The 18680-nt window shown below is 53.8% G+C and overlaps 1 protein-coding gene across 4 annotated transcripts in view; it reads left to right on the forward strand.

Moving 5' to 3' along the window:
* The window catches only part of Akap13 (A-kinase anchoring protein 13), a 209532-nt gene extending 204870 nt beyond the window's left edge, over positions 1–4662 (forward strand). For all 4 annotated transcript variants that reach the window (XM_023710147.1, XM_023710150.1, XM_023710152.1 and 1 more), the window contains one exon: positions 705–4662. In XM_023710147.1, the coding sequence (XP_023565915.1) occupies positions 705–754 (50 nt within the window). In that variant the 3' untranslated portion in view covers positions 755–4662. The remainder of the gene's footprint in view (positions 1–704) is intronic.
* The last annotated feature ends 14018 nt before the right edge of the window (positions 4663–18680 follow it).

The raw sequence follows: 18680 nt of genomic DNA on the forward strand, positions 1-18680 counted from the left end.
CCATGGTGACTGAGTTCTAAGGACAGAGGAGGTTTAAGCACCACAGCAGTTGAAAGGGACACAGTTCAGATGCAGGCAAGCCAAGCTGTCAGCATTCTGATTGGAGCCACTCGCTAAGGATGGGTGTGCGTAGGGCGGGCGTCAGCACCTACTCTGCAGCACACATGAGCCAGGTAGAGGCCGCCGGTCCTAGTTTTAGACTGAAGAACTGGGACTCAGATGACCCAATGCAGGCTTTCCTGTCTGTCTGGGCCTAGTCCAGTAGCTGGTAGTACAAGCATTTGACAGTTTGACCTTGCAGTAACTGTGAAGTAGGTGGTGGCGGGAGAAATGAAGAAGCTGTAGCCCAAAGAGGGGCTGCTTCACCAGTAGTCCCAGAGCCTGTGGTTGCACTGTACTGAAAGCCCCTCACCCTGTGTCATTTTCTCCCTGAATCCTTTCCTATAGCTGCTTAGCAGGATTGAGCTTGGCCTTTTTTTGTAGGAAATTAAAAGAGAATTTGTCTTTCTTGGGCCTCTTGATAAATTCCAGTGCTGAAGTTAGTTCTAAGTTTAGCACTTGCTTGCTGAGTCAGCCTAAAGCCCCCTGGGTGTGGAAAGTGCACTGCCTGTGGGCACCCCAGCAGGACTGACCCAAGAGGAGGAAACGAGGTGGAAAGGGAGTTGTTTGGGATTTCTTTTTCATTCTTGGTTTCACTGTTCCAGACGGCCCTGCATCAGAAGCATCCGCAGACGGTGAGGAGATCTTCTGTTGACCTCTTTCTCCAGATCTGGCACCCGTGCCTGCCTGCCTGCTCCTGCCCCTCAGGCACAAGTCTCCACACTGGACAGCCCTTGCTCCTCAGCATCCAGTCCTGGGCACCCAGGTCCCATACACAAGAGGAGCAGATGATCCTAAGTGGTGGGGCAGGAGGAGGCCCACCCTCCATTCCAGCCATGACCTGTGACTGTCCAGGACTTAGTTGGGAATGGCGCCGCTCGGGACATTAACCTGAACATTGTGGGTGCAAGGGATAATTTGGGGTGTGACCAGAGCCCCCAAGGGTCTGTGTTTCATGTGGGGAGCACAACAGAATCCAGGAGGTAGGGAGGGCTGTGTCTGTGCACATGTTCAGTGACCCAGCTTCGCTCAGCCCAGGACAGCCACAGGCCTCGGCTTCACACCATAGTCCACAGAGAGAGGACCCTTGTAAACCACTCTGTGCGTGCATCACCCCTTTTCTCCATCTTTGAAGGGGTGACAGACATCTGTGAAGCCAGTGGTAGGAATGGTTTAAGGTTATATTTCCTCAAATTCAGAAGAAACTGATTTTCCAATGTATTTGCCTACAGGTTCTAGACACAGAGAGAGTAGAGAGGCATCTTATCCTTATCACTGCAGTGCGACACTTCGGTGTCACTAACCACTCAAAAGAGCCCTCATAACAGCTCCACTGGGATATCCCCTGAGCAGCCAGCTGCCAACCTCTCACCCACACCACAACCCAGCTGTGGCCTAAGGCCTCTCAAGGTCTGCGGGACAACTGCTGAGCAGTGGGTCAGGTGTAGGGTTAAGGCCAGTATACGGTTTCCACCTGTGCAGACAAGGGAGGTGCTGGCCCTGGCTGGGGCCCAATCATTGTAAGGCCTCCCGCAGCAAAACACGGTTTCCTGAAAACCTGTTTAACTCTGAAGTCCTTTAAGAATTATGCTGTACCCCGTGAGGATCACATGAGCTGCCTGGTTTTTCTTCTCCCTCCCCACTGTTTTGGTCTGTGTGTGCTTGAGGCTTTCACTGCTGGTTTGTGCAGGACAGCTCTTTGGTAAGGACTCCTTCTGAGGCTCCCTGTGCTGCGTTCAGCCTCCTGGCTGAGGAGACCTGAAAATGCTGTGCTTGTCAGGTGGCCTTCACTTCCTGCTTTTTGCCCTTCAGAAGCAACAGGCTTCAAATATTTTTTTCTAAAGACAACAATCTGTAACTTGGTGCTTGTTGATGAATTGCAAGCTGGACTTGCAGATGAAGATAATTTATCTTTCAGTTTATTTGAAAGTCTGGTTTAAAATTTTAGCCTAAATTTGTTTTATTTATTTTTCTGTGTTTGTGTTGTTTTGTTTTTAGGGTGTACCAGTTCTAGCCCAGCAGTTAACCTAGTTGATCAGTGCAGAGTGCAGCGGCAGCCGGCGCTGGCCACTCCTGTCTTTCAAGTGCCTTGAGAGCCAGATGGAGGCTGGGGCTGGGGTGGGGCCCAGGGCCTTCTCTCCCCCACTCCCACTCACGCTTTAACCAAGGGGTGTCTCCTTCCTTGAGTGTTAGGAAACTTGCCACCCAAGGACACTCACACTTCAGACATAGACTTTAGGCCAAACCCAACTTATTTCTTAAATGAAACTAAAAGACCCTAAACAGCAGAAAGTCAGCCACTTCCTTCTGCCAGCCCACACAGCTCTGAGTTAGAGCTGAACCTGCCACGACTTTTCTCAGACCCCCATCAGGCTAGACTGCCTTTCTCATCACTGGTCCTGAGTGACCTGTAGTGGTTCCACCTCCCACAGCGGTACTGTTGGGAAGGTAGGGCTCCGAGGAAGGCCTATGCACGGGCAGGATGACTCATGCACCCCAGGTGCACTGTGGCCCCTGAGGTGCCGTGCATCCCTGCAAACGTGACTTTGACCTTCCAGTGTCTGTTTGTCCTCACTAGCGAGGGTGTTTTCCTTGCTTTGGCAGTTTAGGTCATTTTAAAAAGGCAGCCTTCACCTGTACCCACACCTTACCAACACAGAAAAATGTGGCCAGGTTCCAGTGGGCCAGGTAAGCTCTCAGAAAGAGGTCAAGTCTTGGCTTCCCCTGAGCTGCTGGCTGCCTCCAGGAATAATGTGTGGTGCAGAAAGAGAGCCTCTTACCAGGAACTGTGCTTGCGTTTGCCTGCCCCTCTTCTTTGACTTCTTGGATGCATCGCTGCTCCTGGGAGCTCCCCGGGGTGCTGCTGTGGTGCTGATGCTTATGCCCTTGAGAACTGCTCCTGTTCCCCAGTCTGCGGGGGCGGGAGGGGGCACACAGGGACCTGGCTGTGTTCCTTACCGCCCCCCACACCAGTCTTCCTCATGCTAGAGAAATCAGATGCCTGAGATGGTGATTGAATCTTGGGGACAGGTGCAAATACTGTGCCCAGCCTCCAGCTTCTGATGAACTGCTAGAAGGACACTGCACCTTCTCCTGAAAGTCATCTCAGTGGTGGTCCTTCCAGTTGGGTGACATGCACTTTAAAAGCTCTCTCCTCAGTTGGCTCCATTTTTGAGACAATCAAATATGTTAACTTTGTTTTCTTCTTAGAAAATGGAGGTTAAAACATGGAAATTGTTTTTGGCCTTTGCCAACATTCCCTCTGCCCCCAGGAGAGCGGTCTTGTGGGGGAAAAATCCTTACCAAGACTTGCTTGAAAAGGTACGAGCTTTTTGCCTTGCCTGTGTCTCAGGGTTGTACCACCAAGAGCTGCCCCTCTGAGAATCTTACCACGTTACCTACCCAGGCCTCGATGACAGTAGCACAGTTTTTCAAACTTTTGGGGTCGTTTGGTCCTTTCTTGGGGAATAGTGGGGTGGTCTTCATGCATAAGGGCTTAATAAATGGGTCCCGCCTTAAATAAAGGGTGGAAGCGCAGCCCAGTAGGCCAGAAACACCTCCGTAGAAGTGCTCTATATTACACTTCCATCCCTAATGCTCTCCTTCCGCCAGTTTTTCCCAAGGATTTGGTATATGCTCAGAGCTGAAGTTCACTCTGAGGAGGAGTGGCCATGTGTGCACAGAGGAAGCAGCCCTAGGAGTGGTATAGGCCATCCTGGGGAGTGGGAGTCTGTGGCAGACAGAGGTGGGTGTGAGGTGGCCCCAGTACTGCAGAAGGCATCCATCCACCCCTGTGCCTGAAGGTGACTGTGGCTGCCGTGGTGGCCAGGGTGTCCTCAGGCCCAGCCGCTGTGCATGCCTGTGTCCTGGGCTGGCCCTCCAGCCCTGCTATGCCCAACCCTTCCTTAGAGACCAAGAGGGCAGGTTGCTGGCCTTTGGTTCGGAGTTTTTCTTTGATTGTAGCATAACATTCCTAGTTAACCAGAGCTTTGGAATCTACTGCCTGCTGGCCAGGTTTTGAAATAGGAAGGTATTTTAATGCTGCCATTTATGGAAGGAGGAAGGACGAGGCCTTTCCACACACCTGTTGTCACTTAAGAGATTGGCAGGCCCTCAGTCACTCTCCATTTCTCTGAGGTCTGCGGCTGGGCAGGCCTTCCCTGGAGCTGTCCTGCCCTTGGCACTGCCCACTGGGCTGGGGGTCACTGGGCGCTAGGGATCAGCCCTGGCTTGGCGGTGCTTGGCTGGGCCGGAGTCTCCTGCCCTAGAGCAGAAAGGTGGGGGGTTGCTCTCGTCAGTGGTTCCCAAATGCTGTATGAACATTCTGTGCTAAGCCTGCTAAATAAGATGGGTTAAAACCCAAACGCTGTATATTAATTTGTAATTATGTATAAAGTGAAGCAGTTTTAAACTGTAAAGATTTTTTTCAGTGTTTTCTGGCATTTGCCACAACATACTGGCTTTGTATTTTATTTATCTTCATTTCTAGTTATTGGCTTCTGACTCTTGTAAAGTCCCCTTCAGCCCTTTCCAAAAGAAAATAAATCACCTTTGAAGTCTTGATGGCTGCTTTGATTTGCTTCTGTCCTACAGAGAGCAGACTTTGGACCTAGACCCAAGAACCCGCGGGCACGTGAGTGATGAGCCTGAGCAGGCAGAACTTCCTGTGGTGGTTACATCAGTGCAGTAGAAGCGCATCTGCAGTTGAGTCTGCCAGCACACTTCAGTGGCAGTTTACCTTCTTTGCCAGCTTCTTCCGTCCTATCCTACCCTCCAAAGCAGCTGCCCAAAGTTAACAAATGATCCATTTTTGGTACTGCAAGACACAGCCGCACACACCCGGAGGCTGAAACAGGAAGACAGTGATGAGCTACACAGAGTTCACGGCCAGCCTGAACTACAGAGCAAGACCCTGTCTCAAGAAAATCAAAGCCTGTGTGGGCTCAGCACTGGTTCCGCTGCACAAGCTGCTGAGATGCGCAGTGCTCCTTGCCTGCTCCGTGGGGCTGGTTCCTTCCCCCAGCTGCTGCCTCCCGAGCTAGGCCCACCAAATCCGCAGAGTGGCCATCAGATCACCCAGACGCTAGGCAGCAGGGCCCTAGAGACAGCCCTGCCTGCTACCAAGTCTCCACATTTTGCATGTGTGCACAAGTGCGTGCATTTCTTCACAGTAGCTCTTGTAGCCCTGGCAATAGCCTACTCCCTTAGAGCTGAGAACAGTGGTCCCTTGTCACAGCTCCCGCCAGCTCTTGCCTCCCCTGCCCTATGGAGCAGCCCGGCCCTCCCACCCAGATGCCCTGGGCTAGGGGAAGAACAGTTCCCAGGGCCTCCTCCCTTTGTGCCTGCACTGGTTCTGAGCCACAGGGGCTCTGTCTGGGAGGTGGGACAGTGCCATTCTTCTCTTATGAAAGCTCAGCAGAGGCACAAAACCCAGAGGGCTCAAGAATCCTGAACCTTTGGTGGGGTTGGGGGTTAAATCTTTTCTGACTTCCGTAAAGCTGGGCTGGGGCCTCTGTGCTGGGCAAACCTGCCCATTTGAAAATGGCTGTGTTCCAGGCATAGTGGTGCAGGCCTGGAACTGCAGCTACTTGGGAAGCTGAAGCAGGAGGATCATAAGTTTGCACCCACCCTGGGCAACTTAGTAAGACCTTGTCTCAAAAAATACAAAAGGGCTAGGGATGTCACTGGGTGGTGGAGTGCCCTGGCTCCACCCCCAGTACCATGCAAAGAAAATGACCGTGTGCTGGAAAGCCCCATCTGTTCAGAGGGAGAGCCGTGTCTCCAGGAGATCCGCAGCGAAGGCTGCCTGGAGAGATCAGTGCCTGAAGTGATGCCAGGGAGAGAAACTCCCAACTGCCAGATGTCCAAAAGGCTTTGTGTTCTCTAAAATGCAGTGGATTCTAGGCACAGAAGTTAAGAATAGGAAAAACCTCTTGAGAGAAAGAAAGGTGTCTTAGGACAGAAAGGGGCCTGGGAAGTGGGCTGCCTGCCAACCCGCTTCTCAAGGGTGTTTACTGAGCAAAGCCGGGAGGCGAGCGGGCTGAACGTGGGGCACAGCTGTAGTCAGCTAGGAAGATTACAAGTGCAGTCACTTAGGTAATATCCAGTGGGAAGTAGTAGGTGGGACAGAACTATGGTGACCCAGTAAGATCTTAAGTATAATCATAATACTGACTAAGTGGGAATCAAATGGGGAAACAAGGCACGCTGGACAAGGCTTTCCTGGAAGAGGTGGGTTAAGAAGGCTGGCCCCACCCAAGGGTATCACTCACTGCTGCGGGTCCCTAGCAGAGCGGGGGTAAGCAATGCCTCTTCCTGAAGCCTGGCCTTCTGCAAACGCCCTCCAGCATCAGTTGTCTTCTGCACTGATCGATCGATCTCTCTCTCTCTCTCTCTCTCTCTCTCTCTCTCTCTCTCTCTCTCTCGCCCAACCCTGTCTGACTGCCTACACTATTTCTGCCTAACATGGCTGTCTGTATTAAAAATACACAAATTAGACCAAGAGACACAAGGCCACCAGGGAAAAGATTGCAGAGGACAGTGACACAGCCTGTGGTCTTGGGCTGCTCTGGAAGTAGCCACAGGAGCAAAGCAAGGCGTGGAGCTGTCCGGGAGTAGAGCCCAGGTTCCCACTCCTTTCCTAGTGTCACACCCCACCCTTGTTGTGCCTGAGACTAGCAGGAAGTTAAGAAGGGGGCTTGAGGGCAGTGGCCTGTGCCCGCCCTCTGCATATGGTAATCACTTGTTCCACCCCAGCATGTGTGGGCTTCTCCTGTCAGGCCCTTTAGGCACCTTTCCTTCCTCCCATGAAACTGGCCACCGGGGAGCCTTGGGACGAGATGGGGCCTGGGCTCCTGCAGCCAGCTGATGGCAGGGCCAGCTTTGCTCTCCCAGCCTGCTGCCTCCTCCTGAGTCCCTCCCACATCCCATCTCAGGCCAGCTGTGGAGTCATATGTGGGCAGTCCCTTGGGCAACTTCAGGTGTCCCCAGCTTGTCTTGGTCCTTGTGGTCCAGAGGCGGCCACTGATCACCTGAAACAGTGCTGTTTGACCCAAATGTGCCTGGTGGTGGAGAACTTGGGAGAGGGCCAGGCTGGCACCCAGAGGGCTGACAGGATGGGATCCCCAAAGTGGGCAGCAGGAGGGCACAGACCACACAGAGGCCGAGCTCCAGCTCAGTCCTGCCTTTCCCATCTGCTGCCCTGGGACAACCTTACGTCTCCTGTCCTTTCAAAGGAGACCACCACAGGCAGCCTGGGGGAGTGGTGCAGGCTCAGCACAGCCTGTTGGAGCAGCTGTCACAGCAGTGCACCCTGGATCCATGTCTATGCCTCGGGAGCCCCTCGAGGGTAGAGTGGGCCTTCTCTGTCTACCCAGCAGCACCCACATCAGCACCAGGCATGGGCAGACAGCGCCTCTTGGCCAACACACAGGCAGGTTCAGATTAAGCCTCCCTTTTGCCCTTGCCTGGCTCAGCTTCTCTGTTACTTCTGCAAAGCATCTGGGGTGGCACAGCCCTCACTATTCCTGTTCCTGGGCCTGGGCTCACCTCAAGGCTGTAGTAGAGCTGCGCCTCCCCCCTGCCCCATCCCACATAAGGCTGGGGACAAAGGATAGGCAGGACTGTATCACCACCCTCGGAATGGCGGGGGTCACCAGCAGGCCCAGGCCCCATGCAACGTCCAGTTGGAGGGCCCATCCTGCAGCAGGGCCTTGGAGCAACCCCGCATCTTCCAACTGAAAGCTGATCAGCACTCTGAGGCCAGGACGAACAGAAAGCCTAAGGACTCTCACTGTCCCTGGCCGGGATGAAGGGGCCCTGCCTCAGGAGGCAGCTGGAGGAGCTGAAGTTCCCCTGCACACCACTGTGCTCAAGGCAGCATAGCATGCTCAGCCTGAGTTACAAGGTCGTCATCAGTGTTATGGGGACAACACAAAGCCCTGACACAGAGAGAGAAAATAGTTAAGGCCTGCTACATCCTGAGAAACATACTATGCTTACCTGCCAGGGAAGCACTTTCTCTGATTTCAGGGAGCTCATAGTCTCATTTCTCTGGGTCAAAGAAAGTGTCAGTGTTTTGTCTGCCCATAGGGTGCTCAGGCTGCAGGGTGCATGCGTGCATGCCTGCAGGGGAGCGGCACTTGCTGGGGACCACCGGGAGCCTGCCACCCCAGACTGCTAGGTCAGCACCCTGAAGGGAGCCAGGAAAGCAAGCAGGAGAGATGCAGGTGGAGTGCTGCCTGGGAGAAGCGCCCTTGCCAGGAGTCTGCTCCCCAGCACAGGACACCCTAAGGTGCTCTGGCTGCTGGCATGGGGCGGGATTAGCCTGTCTGCACAGGCACCGCGATGATGACAGCACTGTTCTGTATGAGACCTCATCCCTGAGCTGCTGCTGGCTGGCCGGGAACATGTCATGCCCACAAAATAGAGGCTAAACGAGAGCAGTGGCATCAGCCTGGGCACCTGGTGGCGCTGTGGCCCCCCGCTGCACCCAAGGAAGCCACACGGGAGCCTTTCAGGTGGCTCCAACCTGCCGCAGCTGCAGCTGAGCACCAGGCTGGGTGAGTTGACCTCACACCAACTTCCATTTTGCAGCTGAGGTGCCCTCCTGCTCCCCCCGCCCACAAGTGCAGCCAGCTCTGGCCGAAGCCTGCCAGGCTTTGCATGCCCAGGCTTCAGGCCTGCAGGATGGTGCCCCTCTCCTCCCGGCCCAGGGGCCTCAGAGGCTGCCAAGCAGCAGGGTAACATGAAGAAGACACAGAGAAGCAGGGCCCAAGAGGGGCGCAGCTGGGTGCCAGGGGCCATCAGGGGCAGAGCCGGTGCCAGGCAGCAAAGACCCAGGTCTCTGCACATCGCAGATTCCAGTGCTGACCTCTTGCCAGTGTCCCTTGAGGATTCTGGGTGTCCCCTCCTGCCCTGCCATCATGGTGGGAAGTACTGACATTCATTTCTAAAACAGTTTTAAACACCTCTAATCCCATTGCCAGGAATAAATGTCCATTAACATTCCATGAAGATGCCCAGAGTTTCCTGTGTGCAGTTTTTAAGTAAAATGATAGTCATGCACTATATATCTGACAGTCTTCATAGCTTCTTAATGAACACTGGGTGCATAATACTCCATGGATAAATCATTGCTGGGAACTTAGGTGTTCAGGAGCTCCCAACTTTCACTCTGATGACCCTGCCACCATCCTGCAAACAGTGAGGAGGGAGAGAGGGAACCGAGGGGCCCCTCCAGGCTGAGCCCCTTGGACTCTGCGCCTGGCACCTGCAACTTAAAAGGAGGCCTTTATTTTGCCTTCCATTTTGTGAAGATTTCAGTCCACTTCAGCTGGCTCCAGGTCTAAAGCTGGTGTCCAGGACGGAGTGTGGTGAGGAGGAGCCTGGGAGGAGCCAAACTCCAGGCCACGCCCCCAGGCCCACCCCACCCCACCGCCTAACGCTGATCAGCCCTAAGCCCCATAATCCAATCACTTTCCAAAAACTTCTCATGTAAGTGCATGAGCCTCTCGGGGAGCATCTGGATGGAGACTCTAACGGGACCTTTTCAATTTTTATTTTGAGACACGGTCTCACTAAATTGCCCAGGCTGGGCTCACACTTACGATCCTCCTGACTCAGCCTCCTGAGTAGCTGAGATCATAGGTGTGAATGACAGGGCCCAGCTACGCAGTGCTCTCTTTATAACATTCTTTTCTCCCTAAAATATTTTTGAACAATAATGTCCTTCTGAATAATTTTAAGTTGATCTCTCAGTCTCACAAATTTAACAGTTACAAAGCACAGGTGCCCTGCACTTTATGAGATTATATCCTATTGCCTGTTTGGTAAATTAAAAAATATCCTAAGTAGAAAATGCACTGAATTCACCTAAGCTACCAAATATCGCAGCTTAGCAACCAGGACACCACTGTAGTGCCACCCTTACCCGTCATGGCCACAAGAGCCAACGGGCAGCTGCGGAGCCTCACATAGGAATACTGTGCCACCAAGCACAAGCCCAGGGAAAGGGCGATCTTCCGCACTCCGAGGAGGGTGTCTACTGAACGCATATTTTTTGTACCACAGTAAGACTGAAAAATCTTAAACTGAACCATCATAAAAACCAGTGATCAGCCAGAAGTGTAGACAGGTGCCTGTAATCCCGGCTGCTCAGGAGGCTGAGGCAGAAGGATTGCAAGTTCACGGCCAACCTGGGTAACTAAGTGAGACCCCATCTCAAAATGAAAAAAAAAAAAAAATCAAGGCAGGACTATCTGAATATAACTGAGAATGTATTACTTACATGCTTCAGAAATATTTAGGGCTGAAGATATAAGTTGTTTAATGTATAAGAAATGCCCACCATGTAACCTAACTAGCAAAGCGAGTGCAGCAAACTTGTTAGCCAAGTTCAGATTCAGTTTCCACGGGGAAAAGGACAACTATCTCATTTCTGAGTTAGGATTGAAGCTATTCATAGGGAGGGAGGAGGAAAGATAAGTTGGATGGATGGATGGATGGTCAGACGGACAGATGGATAGGGTGGAGTGTACGTGGGTGGATAGAAGAATGGACAGATAAACGGAGGAGCACATAGAGATGTGCAACATTGTCATGCTCTTGGCAGCTGGGTTAAGAGAAACTGCCCTCGTTAGTGACCTCCCTAACCTCCTGTCAGCCTCGAGGTCTTTTTTTTTTTTCTTTTCAGAATCAGGGATTGAACTCAGGCCCTTGTGCTTGCCAGGGAAGCGTTTATTCCACTGAGCCATCGCCCCAGCCCCAGCCTCGCAGTCTTAACTCCTCTTTTGTTGCCCTTGAGGGCTGCGGCAGCTGGACAGTGCAGTGAGCCTCAGGACGGGCACTTAGGAATCTGTCGTGAAAGTGCAGGACGACTGTGGAAGGGTGTTGGCTCGGGAGGCTCAGCCATAGGCAGTCACAGTTTGGGGAAGGGGCATCCCCAGGGAGTTCCTTAGGTGCCTCAAGCTGTCTCCAGGGGGAACCCCCACATGCCGGGCAGCTCCCTGAAGTCTCCCTGCACTTTCTCCCTCTGCACAAAGCTTTGGAGTCCTGACTTTTATCAGGGAAGACAGAGGATAAAACGCCTCCCCCCATTCCTGTTCAGACCAAACTGGACAGAACCAACCCATGCCAGTGACTTCCTAGAACCCTGGGTGAGGGGCCTGGGAGCAGGCCAGGAGGCCCTTCCTTCAGCCACCAGACTAGGCCTGGACCTGAAGCCAGTCTCGGCCAACAGCACAGGAAACCATTCTTCCAGAAGGCCGCCAGTCTGACTCTGGAATCCACTTCCCCAGCAGGAGCTGAGCTCCTCTGAATCCTGTCATTTCAGGAGCCTTTCCCACGGGTGGCTCAGAAAGTGGAAAATGGGCCACTGAATAAAAACAAAGCACTTGTGCCAACAGGCGGCAAGATACCACGTTGGAGGAGATCAGTCTTGGGCTTGCTGGCTCCAAGGCTAAAAGGGAAACAAGCGTTTCTAATGGAGATCCCTTGCCGCCTCCAAGGAGCTGGGCTGCTTGTCCTCCTAGTTACTATTGTCGTCTCACACACTGTCCCTCCCTCAATTGGGCACTCAAGGGACAAAGGAAAACTTTGTTAACAGAAACCTCGTCACCTCTTTATCCTATTCAGTTCAGTCCTTACCGTAACACTGTTAGTATTTTTAAACAAATGACTTGGAAGTCGAGGGGAAGGTTTCTCCAAGCAGAGTTGCGTCTGGACCCAGCCGGTCCTGCCATGCTGCCCGGCACGAACTGAGGACAGCGTCCAGGCCCGCCGAGCACAGCACCCGACCCCAGCAGGGCTCAGCCCTGGAGGAGAAGGGGCGAGCATGGCAGGAGTGCTGCCTGCTGCTGGCCACTGGGAGCGGCAGCAAGCCAGGACACCTGGCGCCCATAGTCATAGCCACACGCTGCTGTCACGAGACTTTTTGGTGCCACTTCAATTCTCATTTTAAAATCTCACTGAAGAGTGGCAGCAGCCCTGGTCTCCGGCCCCGTCTCCGACAGCGCACTGGCTGCTGGCTGGGGATGCGGAGACTGAGCCTCACTGCCAGACAGACCGGAGGCCTGGTTGCCTCTAAACCCAGGTCTGTGCTTAACGGAGCTCCTGCATCAGACACACCCAGCTTCGAGGGCCATGTGGCTTCGGCTCCCAGGGCTCTGCTGTCCTTGGCGCTACCACCCGCATGGGGCTGTCATGCTGTTCCTTAGAGCCCTGACTGTAGCACCGCTGACAGGAAGTATCTCTTCTGTTGTGGTCCCCCTGGGGCCAGGAATAGCAGCCCCAGGGCCTGAGCAGTGCAGCAGGGACAAATCTCCCTGGAGCTTGGGGCTGAGGGGACCCCCCAACATTGATCTCATAGGGACTGTCACCAGCAGGAAGGTCTGGCTTGCCGCACCGCAGGGGAAAAGACAGCCAACTGCACAGAGCTCGCTGGCACATTGGTGATTAGGCTGCTTAATTGATCACGCAGCACAAGGGCACCTGGAAGCTCTCCCTCAGCTGAAGGAAGGGCGCAAAGTCACCCAGCTTGACCCAGCCCAACGCAGGGACTCAGGCAATGAGCATCTCAGAGGCGCCCCTGCCGCTCTGCCACCGCAGAGCACACAGCAGGCCCCAGCCCCGGAGCAGGGCTTCCTCAGCCTCAGGACCTCAGGCCTGCTCCAGCTGCAGCTCCTTTTCGGCATGGCGACTCCATCCTGACCTTAAAGTGTCACCAAGTGCAAACGTGTGACAGTGTAGGACCTGGCACACAACGGCGTGGGCCCTGGTCTGCAGGTTTACCAAGTCCCCAAGTGCCCGTGTGGTGGCACTAGGAGGGGCCTGTGAGAAGGGAAAGCTGACGCTGCTCTGGGGACCTGCTGCGGCCCACCGCGCCTCCCTCTGAAGGCAGCGCCTGGCCTCAGTGGGTTGGCACCAGGCACACCGAGGGCACAGGCTGGACAAGGACAAGCTCTGGGTTGGTTCCAAGTGAGGCCCAAACTCCCTGCCTGCTCCAGGGCCAAGCTCAGCACCCTAAGGACCTGTGTCTCAGCTCATGCCACCTCCTTACGCCAGACCCATGCCAGGCCAACACTGCTTCCCACGACACGAAACGCACATCTCACATCTTCTCATCCAGTCCCGCAATCACCCCTCCAAGCTGGAACTTGACTTCTCTGACGCATACAGTCTCAGGCTCATTGGCCGATATTGGGTTATTTAGAATTTTTCTACCTTCTTTTTGAGACAGGGTCTCACTATGCAGTTCAGGTTGGCCTTGTGCTCACTTTGTAGCCCTGGGCTGGCCCCAAACCCAGCGATCCTCCTGCCTCAACCTCCTGAGTGCGGGGATCACAGGCATTTATATCTTGGCTTAGTTTTGGCAACTGGATTGTGTCCAGTAATCTTTTCTCTGCTTTCCATGTTATTAGAATGCAGGTTCTCATAGCAGGTATTGATGATGTTCTGAACTTCTCTTGGATCTATTGTAATTTCCCTTTCTATTCTTCACTGCTTGAATTTGTGCTTTTTCTTTCCTCTCTTTGATGAAGTTGTCAAATGGTTTATCAATTTTATTCTTTCAAAGAAACAACTTTTCAATTTTGGGGGGTGGAACTGGGGGTTGAACTCAGGCCCTTGCGCTTGCCAGGGAAGCACATATTCCACTGAGCCATCTCTCTGGCCCAAAGAAACAACTTTTCAATTATTGGTTCTCTGGAGTTTTAGTCTCAATTGCATTAATTTCTGCTCTTTTTCCTCCCTGGCCTTGTATGAGCTTTGAGTTTGATCTGTTCTTTTTCTAGAAGTTTGAGGTTCAACATTAGGCTGCTTATTTGAGCTTGTTCTGTTTTCCTGGTGTGACAGTTCTAACAATGAGTTTCTCTTGTGGACTGTTTTCATCGCATCCCCTAAGTTTTGTCATGTTCTATCAGCATTATTGTTCAATTGTACAGACTGGACAATTTTGTGCTTAACTTCCTCCGGATCCACTGGTTGTTCAGAAGCGCATTGTGTAATTTCCATGAGTTAGTATAATTTTTGTGATTCCTTCTGTCATTGATTTCAAGTTACAGATTCTGGCGGGGCTGTGGGGAAAAAAAGGAACCCTGATCCATGGTTGGAGTGCAGACGGTACAGCTACCATGGAAACCAGTGTGGAGATTTCCCTAAAAACTACAATCAGAGGTCCCATTCAACCTAGCTTTTCCCCGAGCATCTTCTCAGAACTGAAATCATACCACAGTGATATATGTGCACCCAGGTGTATAGCAGCACAGTTTGTCACAGCTAAATCTTGGAAACAACCCAGATGGCCATCAACTGAGGACTGAGATAAAAAAAGATGCGGTCTTTTTATATAATGGAGTACTACTTAGCCATTAGGAAAGATAAATTTGAGATCTTTATAGGTAAATGGATGCCACTTGAGACCATACTCATACGTGAAATAAAGCAGACCCTCCTGTGTAGACCCTGTATTGTCTAACTAGTGTGAGAATCTTAAGGAATGAGCAAGATCCAAAAGGTATGATATGCCTGCCTGGCAAGCACAAGGTCCAGAGTTCGATTCCTAGTACAAAAAAAAAAAAAAAAAGAAAGAAATCCAAAAGGTACAATAGATATTGTGAATAGGGAAGAAACTTAACAAGAGAGAAACTGTGATGGGAGAAAAGAAAAGGTATACTAGACATGACAGCTAAGGTAGTTATGGAGCTGACTTATCTGGGTTCAGAAGGGAAAGTTTTGTGCTAGTAATTTTCTGAACAATGTTTCCTGCCTAGATCTTGTATTCTGAATAACTACTGTGAATATAACAACATGCAATGTGTTGATTATTGTTATTCTTCTACTAGCATGTTTTGAAATTCTGTTTTATTGTTATTTCTTGCTTTTTTAAAAAAGGAAACAGTCTTAGCACTTCCTCTTGGGGGGCAGGGCAGTTGGGGACCCCTGAGTCACAGCCACGCCTGCTGGCTGCAAAGCTGGTCTTGCCTGCTAGAGGCGCTGCCCTTGGACCGCACCACGGTCTCTTGCAGTTTCTCCTGTTAAGAGCAGAGTGCGGGTTGACCTCACAGCCCACCGTGAGCTCCAAAGGCTCAAAACAAAGAAGAAAAAAGCACTTCATCCAAAGATGTGCACAGCCGTGCAAGTTAAACCACCAACATACAAACCAAGAGCAGGGCTCACAGGTGGTCACCGGGTGGAGGAAGATCTGGGGCCACAGTGAAAGTCACCGTGCTTGGTCAAGCAAGCACACAGCGCCTCGCAGCTGTTGATGGTTTCCTAGGTACTAGGCCCTGCTCACAGGACTCTAAGTGGGTCCTTAACTCACTCAATTCCCATAAGATCTACCGCAGTGACCACTCATCCTCCTCCACAGATATGGCAGCCGTGCCCCAAGAGCCTAAGTGCCTCTCCACAGACACATACAGGGAGACTGTGCCGTGGTGGGGGCTGCTGCACGGTCACACTGTCCGCATGGGACAGCAGAAGCGCACTGCCGGCTGAGCCAGTGCAGAATGCAAGCCAGGGCCGACAGGGGCTGACCCCACCCGGGGGCCCTGCCCAGCACCAGGCTCTGGCCGCCCCAAGCATCCCTTTGAGCCTCAGCCCCAGGCTGGAAAATGGGCTGCTGCCCTCTGTGGCTGCCATCGCCAAAGCACACAGGACACTCAGGTCGCCCAACAGGCTTGGCAAGCACTCTGCCCCTAGAAGCAGCGCTCTGCAGCCAGCAGAAGGGCTGCCAGCCAGAAGGGCCCCCAGAGGTCCACAGCCTGGAGGAGCCCTGTGTGCTCCCACAACTCTCCCGGCTGGAAGAAGGTGGTGGGGGCTGGCTCCTGAGCACAGGACCCCACTCAAGCACCTAAGGGGGAAGGAGGAGCCGGCCACTGCACAGGTGGGTCTCTAGCCCGCCTCTGTCCCTCTCAGGCCTGGGGCTGGCACTGCCCTCCAAACAAGGCCACTGCACCTGCACCCTGGTGGCCCTGGATCCCACCTCTGCCTGCAGCCCGGGCTTCCTCTGCCGCCCGCTCTGTCCTGTGTCCTCCTGCCAGCTGCAGGACACTGCTTCCTGACCACTGTTGTTCCCTGGCCCTCGGCCAGCTGGGAGACCCTGTGCTCTCGCCAGGGAGTGCTCTGACATTTTTGGTGCTGCAGATTCAACCCAGAGCCTGCACCTGCTAAGCACAGCCTGTACTACCAAGCATCACCCAGGCAGGGTAACCACAGGCTCAGAACTCAGCAAGGGGTCCGTCAAGAGAACCCAGAGATCTGCTAGCGCCACCTGAACAACAGAAACCCGGTACATTAAACAATACAAACAGATCCTCACACCCACCTGGAGACTGCAAGTCTGAGTTCCATGTGTTACAGGGCCTCGCTGTCTCTGCAGTCACTAGGCAGTAAGTGTTCAGTGTGTGGCTTCATAAGCTAAGTATTCAGTGCACACCGCCTGGGAGTGTCACCCTGCGCAGCTCCTGCCTCTCCAGGGCAGTCGGCTGCCCACTACCCCTGTGCCCCACAGCACTCAAGGAAGCAGCCACTGGGACCACCAGACAGAGCAAGACATGGAGCACCAAGGGCCCAGGGCCTCGGGGGGAGGGGAACACGCAGGGCAGGGCTAGTTGTAGGGGGCGTGGCAGGATCCCGGGATCAGGTGGGCCGGGCTTGGTGGTGGGCATGGAAATCTCACAGGCAATGAGAAGAATCAAAGGTGCTTTGCCGTTGCGCTATGTGGGCTCCTTAGAGACAATTGCTTGGGGCTGGTGAGACAGCTCAGTGGCATAAGCACCTGCCTGGCAAGAGCAAGGTCCTGAGCGACAATTGCTTGTTAAGAGGGTCCTTCCTTGTCATTAGCATTTACAGCTGCGGTGCTGAGCCCTGACCGCAGATACAGGTGGCTGGTTTGACGCATGTGGGTTCGACGCTCCGCGGAGAGGAGGCGCCCTTTGAATGAAACTGCCACAACACCTGCCACCCTTTCTTGCTCGGGTGTCCTCAGGCAGGACAACGGCGATGCTAAGGGCTAGAGAAGGCTGTCCTTGTTCCCGCATTCTGCCCCCAGTCCAGGATAGTGCCAAAGGCCAGCTTGGGAACCAGGTTCTGGGAAACCGCCCCACACCAAGACGGTGAGGCTCCTGGTGCGGTACACAGCTCCTTTCCTGTGCAGGCCGCCCTTGGGGCGGGGAGGACAGTGTGCCCTTGCAGCCACTGGCCACTCCTGCAGTGCGAGGGCTCTCCAGAGGCCAGGCTGTTTGTCCCTCACAGAACCTGCCGTCCACACCTGTTGACCCCGCCACCACGCAGCACAAATCAAAGATGCTGCTGGCGTCCACACACACCTGACAGCAGACCCAGGGCTGGCCACCTCCTGCTGACGGCACCATGGCATCTTCCACGGCTGCAAACTTTCCCAGTCACTCCAGCCTCAGCAGCGGATCAAGAATGCCCACCTTCCGTGTCCCTGCGAGAGCTAAAGCAGCAAAGCCCGGGCCTGTGGCCAGCATGTCCAGGGGCTGAGCAGATGCTACAGGCAGAGCACCAGGCTCTCGAAGGGGCCCACAGCCCCACCAGCTTCCACAGCAGAGGGAGTCGGCCCCTCGCAGCCCCAGCCAGGTGTGAGGCAGAGGCTACTGCTGTCCTGGTATCCCTTCTGGAGTCCTAGCCCAGCACTCTGCAGCCTCCCTGGAGGCCATGTGTAGGTGGCACTGCGTACCAGACCTCGGGAGGGTACAGCGCTGCAAGTTCTGGGTGAAGCCCTAAAAGGGCCCTGAGCGTCACTTCCTCTCCTCCCCCTCCACACGTGGGATGCAGACAGATGAGAGGAGCACAGGGGCCTTGGTGGCCATGACAGAGGACAGAGCCTGGGCTTCCACTGCTGGGAAGAAAGCCACCTTTCCTCGCTGTCCGGGATATTCACAGCAGGCTAACTGCAGGCCAACACCTGCTTCCACTGCCCAGACCTGAGAGACCCACTCACTCCAGAAGGCTGTTCAATTTCACAGATCAGTGACCACGTTGTACCCTCCGGTACCTGAAGCACTTCTGCCCAGGTGTAGTTTATGGCCTTCTGGCCGCCAAGGAGCACCAGAGATGCGAGCCCTGGGGAGGGAGGCAGGGCATAGTGAGGCTCTCCCATCAGCCCTCTGGCAGGCACTGCTTCCCTGCACTGCCCGAGAGCCAAGGTCAGGGCCCCGCTACTGGGGCCACACAGCTGTGTGCTCCTGCTGTGGCCGCGTTTGAGAAGCCACAGCAGTCGACAGGGGTGAGCCAGTTACCTGGAGGCCACATGCTCAGGCACGCTACTGCCCAAAGCACAGTGCCCATCCTAATAGCACGGGCACTGCCTTCACACAGATCTGCCAAGCAGGGGCCTACCAGGCACACATTCATGTCTACTATTTTGACGTGACATTCACTGCATGGCTTACTCAGAAGCAGGAGGCAGGACCAGGATTCTATCATGAAAGCTACCTGAAAGCTGCAGGGGCTAACACACGCCAGGGCAAAGGGAAAGCCCCCTACCAGAGTCCCCCACACCACTAGGCAATCCTGGCCAAGGCTGGGCCCAGCAACCAGAGCAGGCCAAGGATTTG

Source organism: Octodon degus, unplaced genomic scaffold (genome assembly GCF_000260255.1).
Source record: "Octodon degus isolate 3935 unplaced genomic scaffold, OctDeg1.0 scaffold00002, whole genome shotgun sequence".
Lineage (NCBI taxonomy): Eukaryota > Metazoa > Chordata > Mammalia > Rodentia > Octodontidae > Octodon > Octodon degus.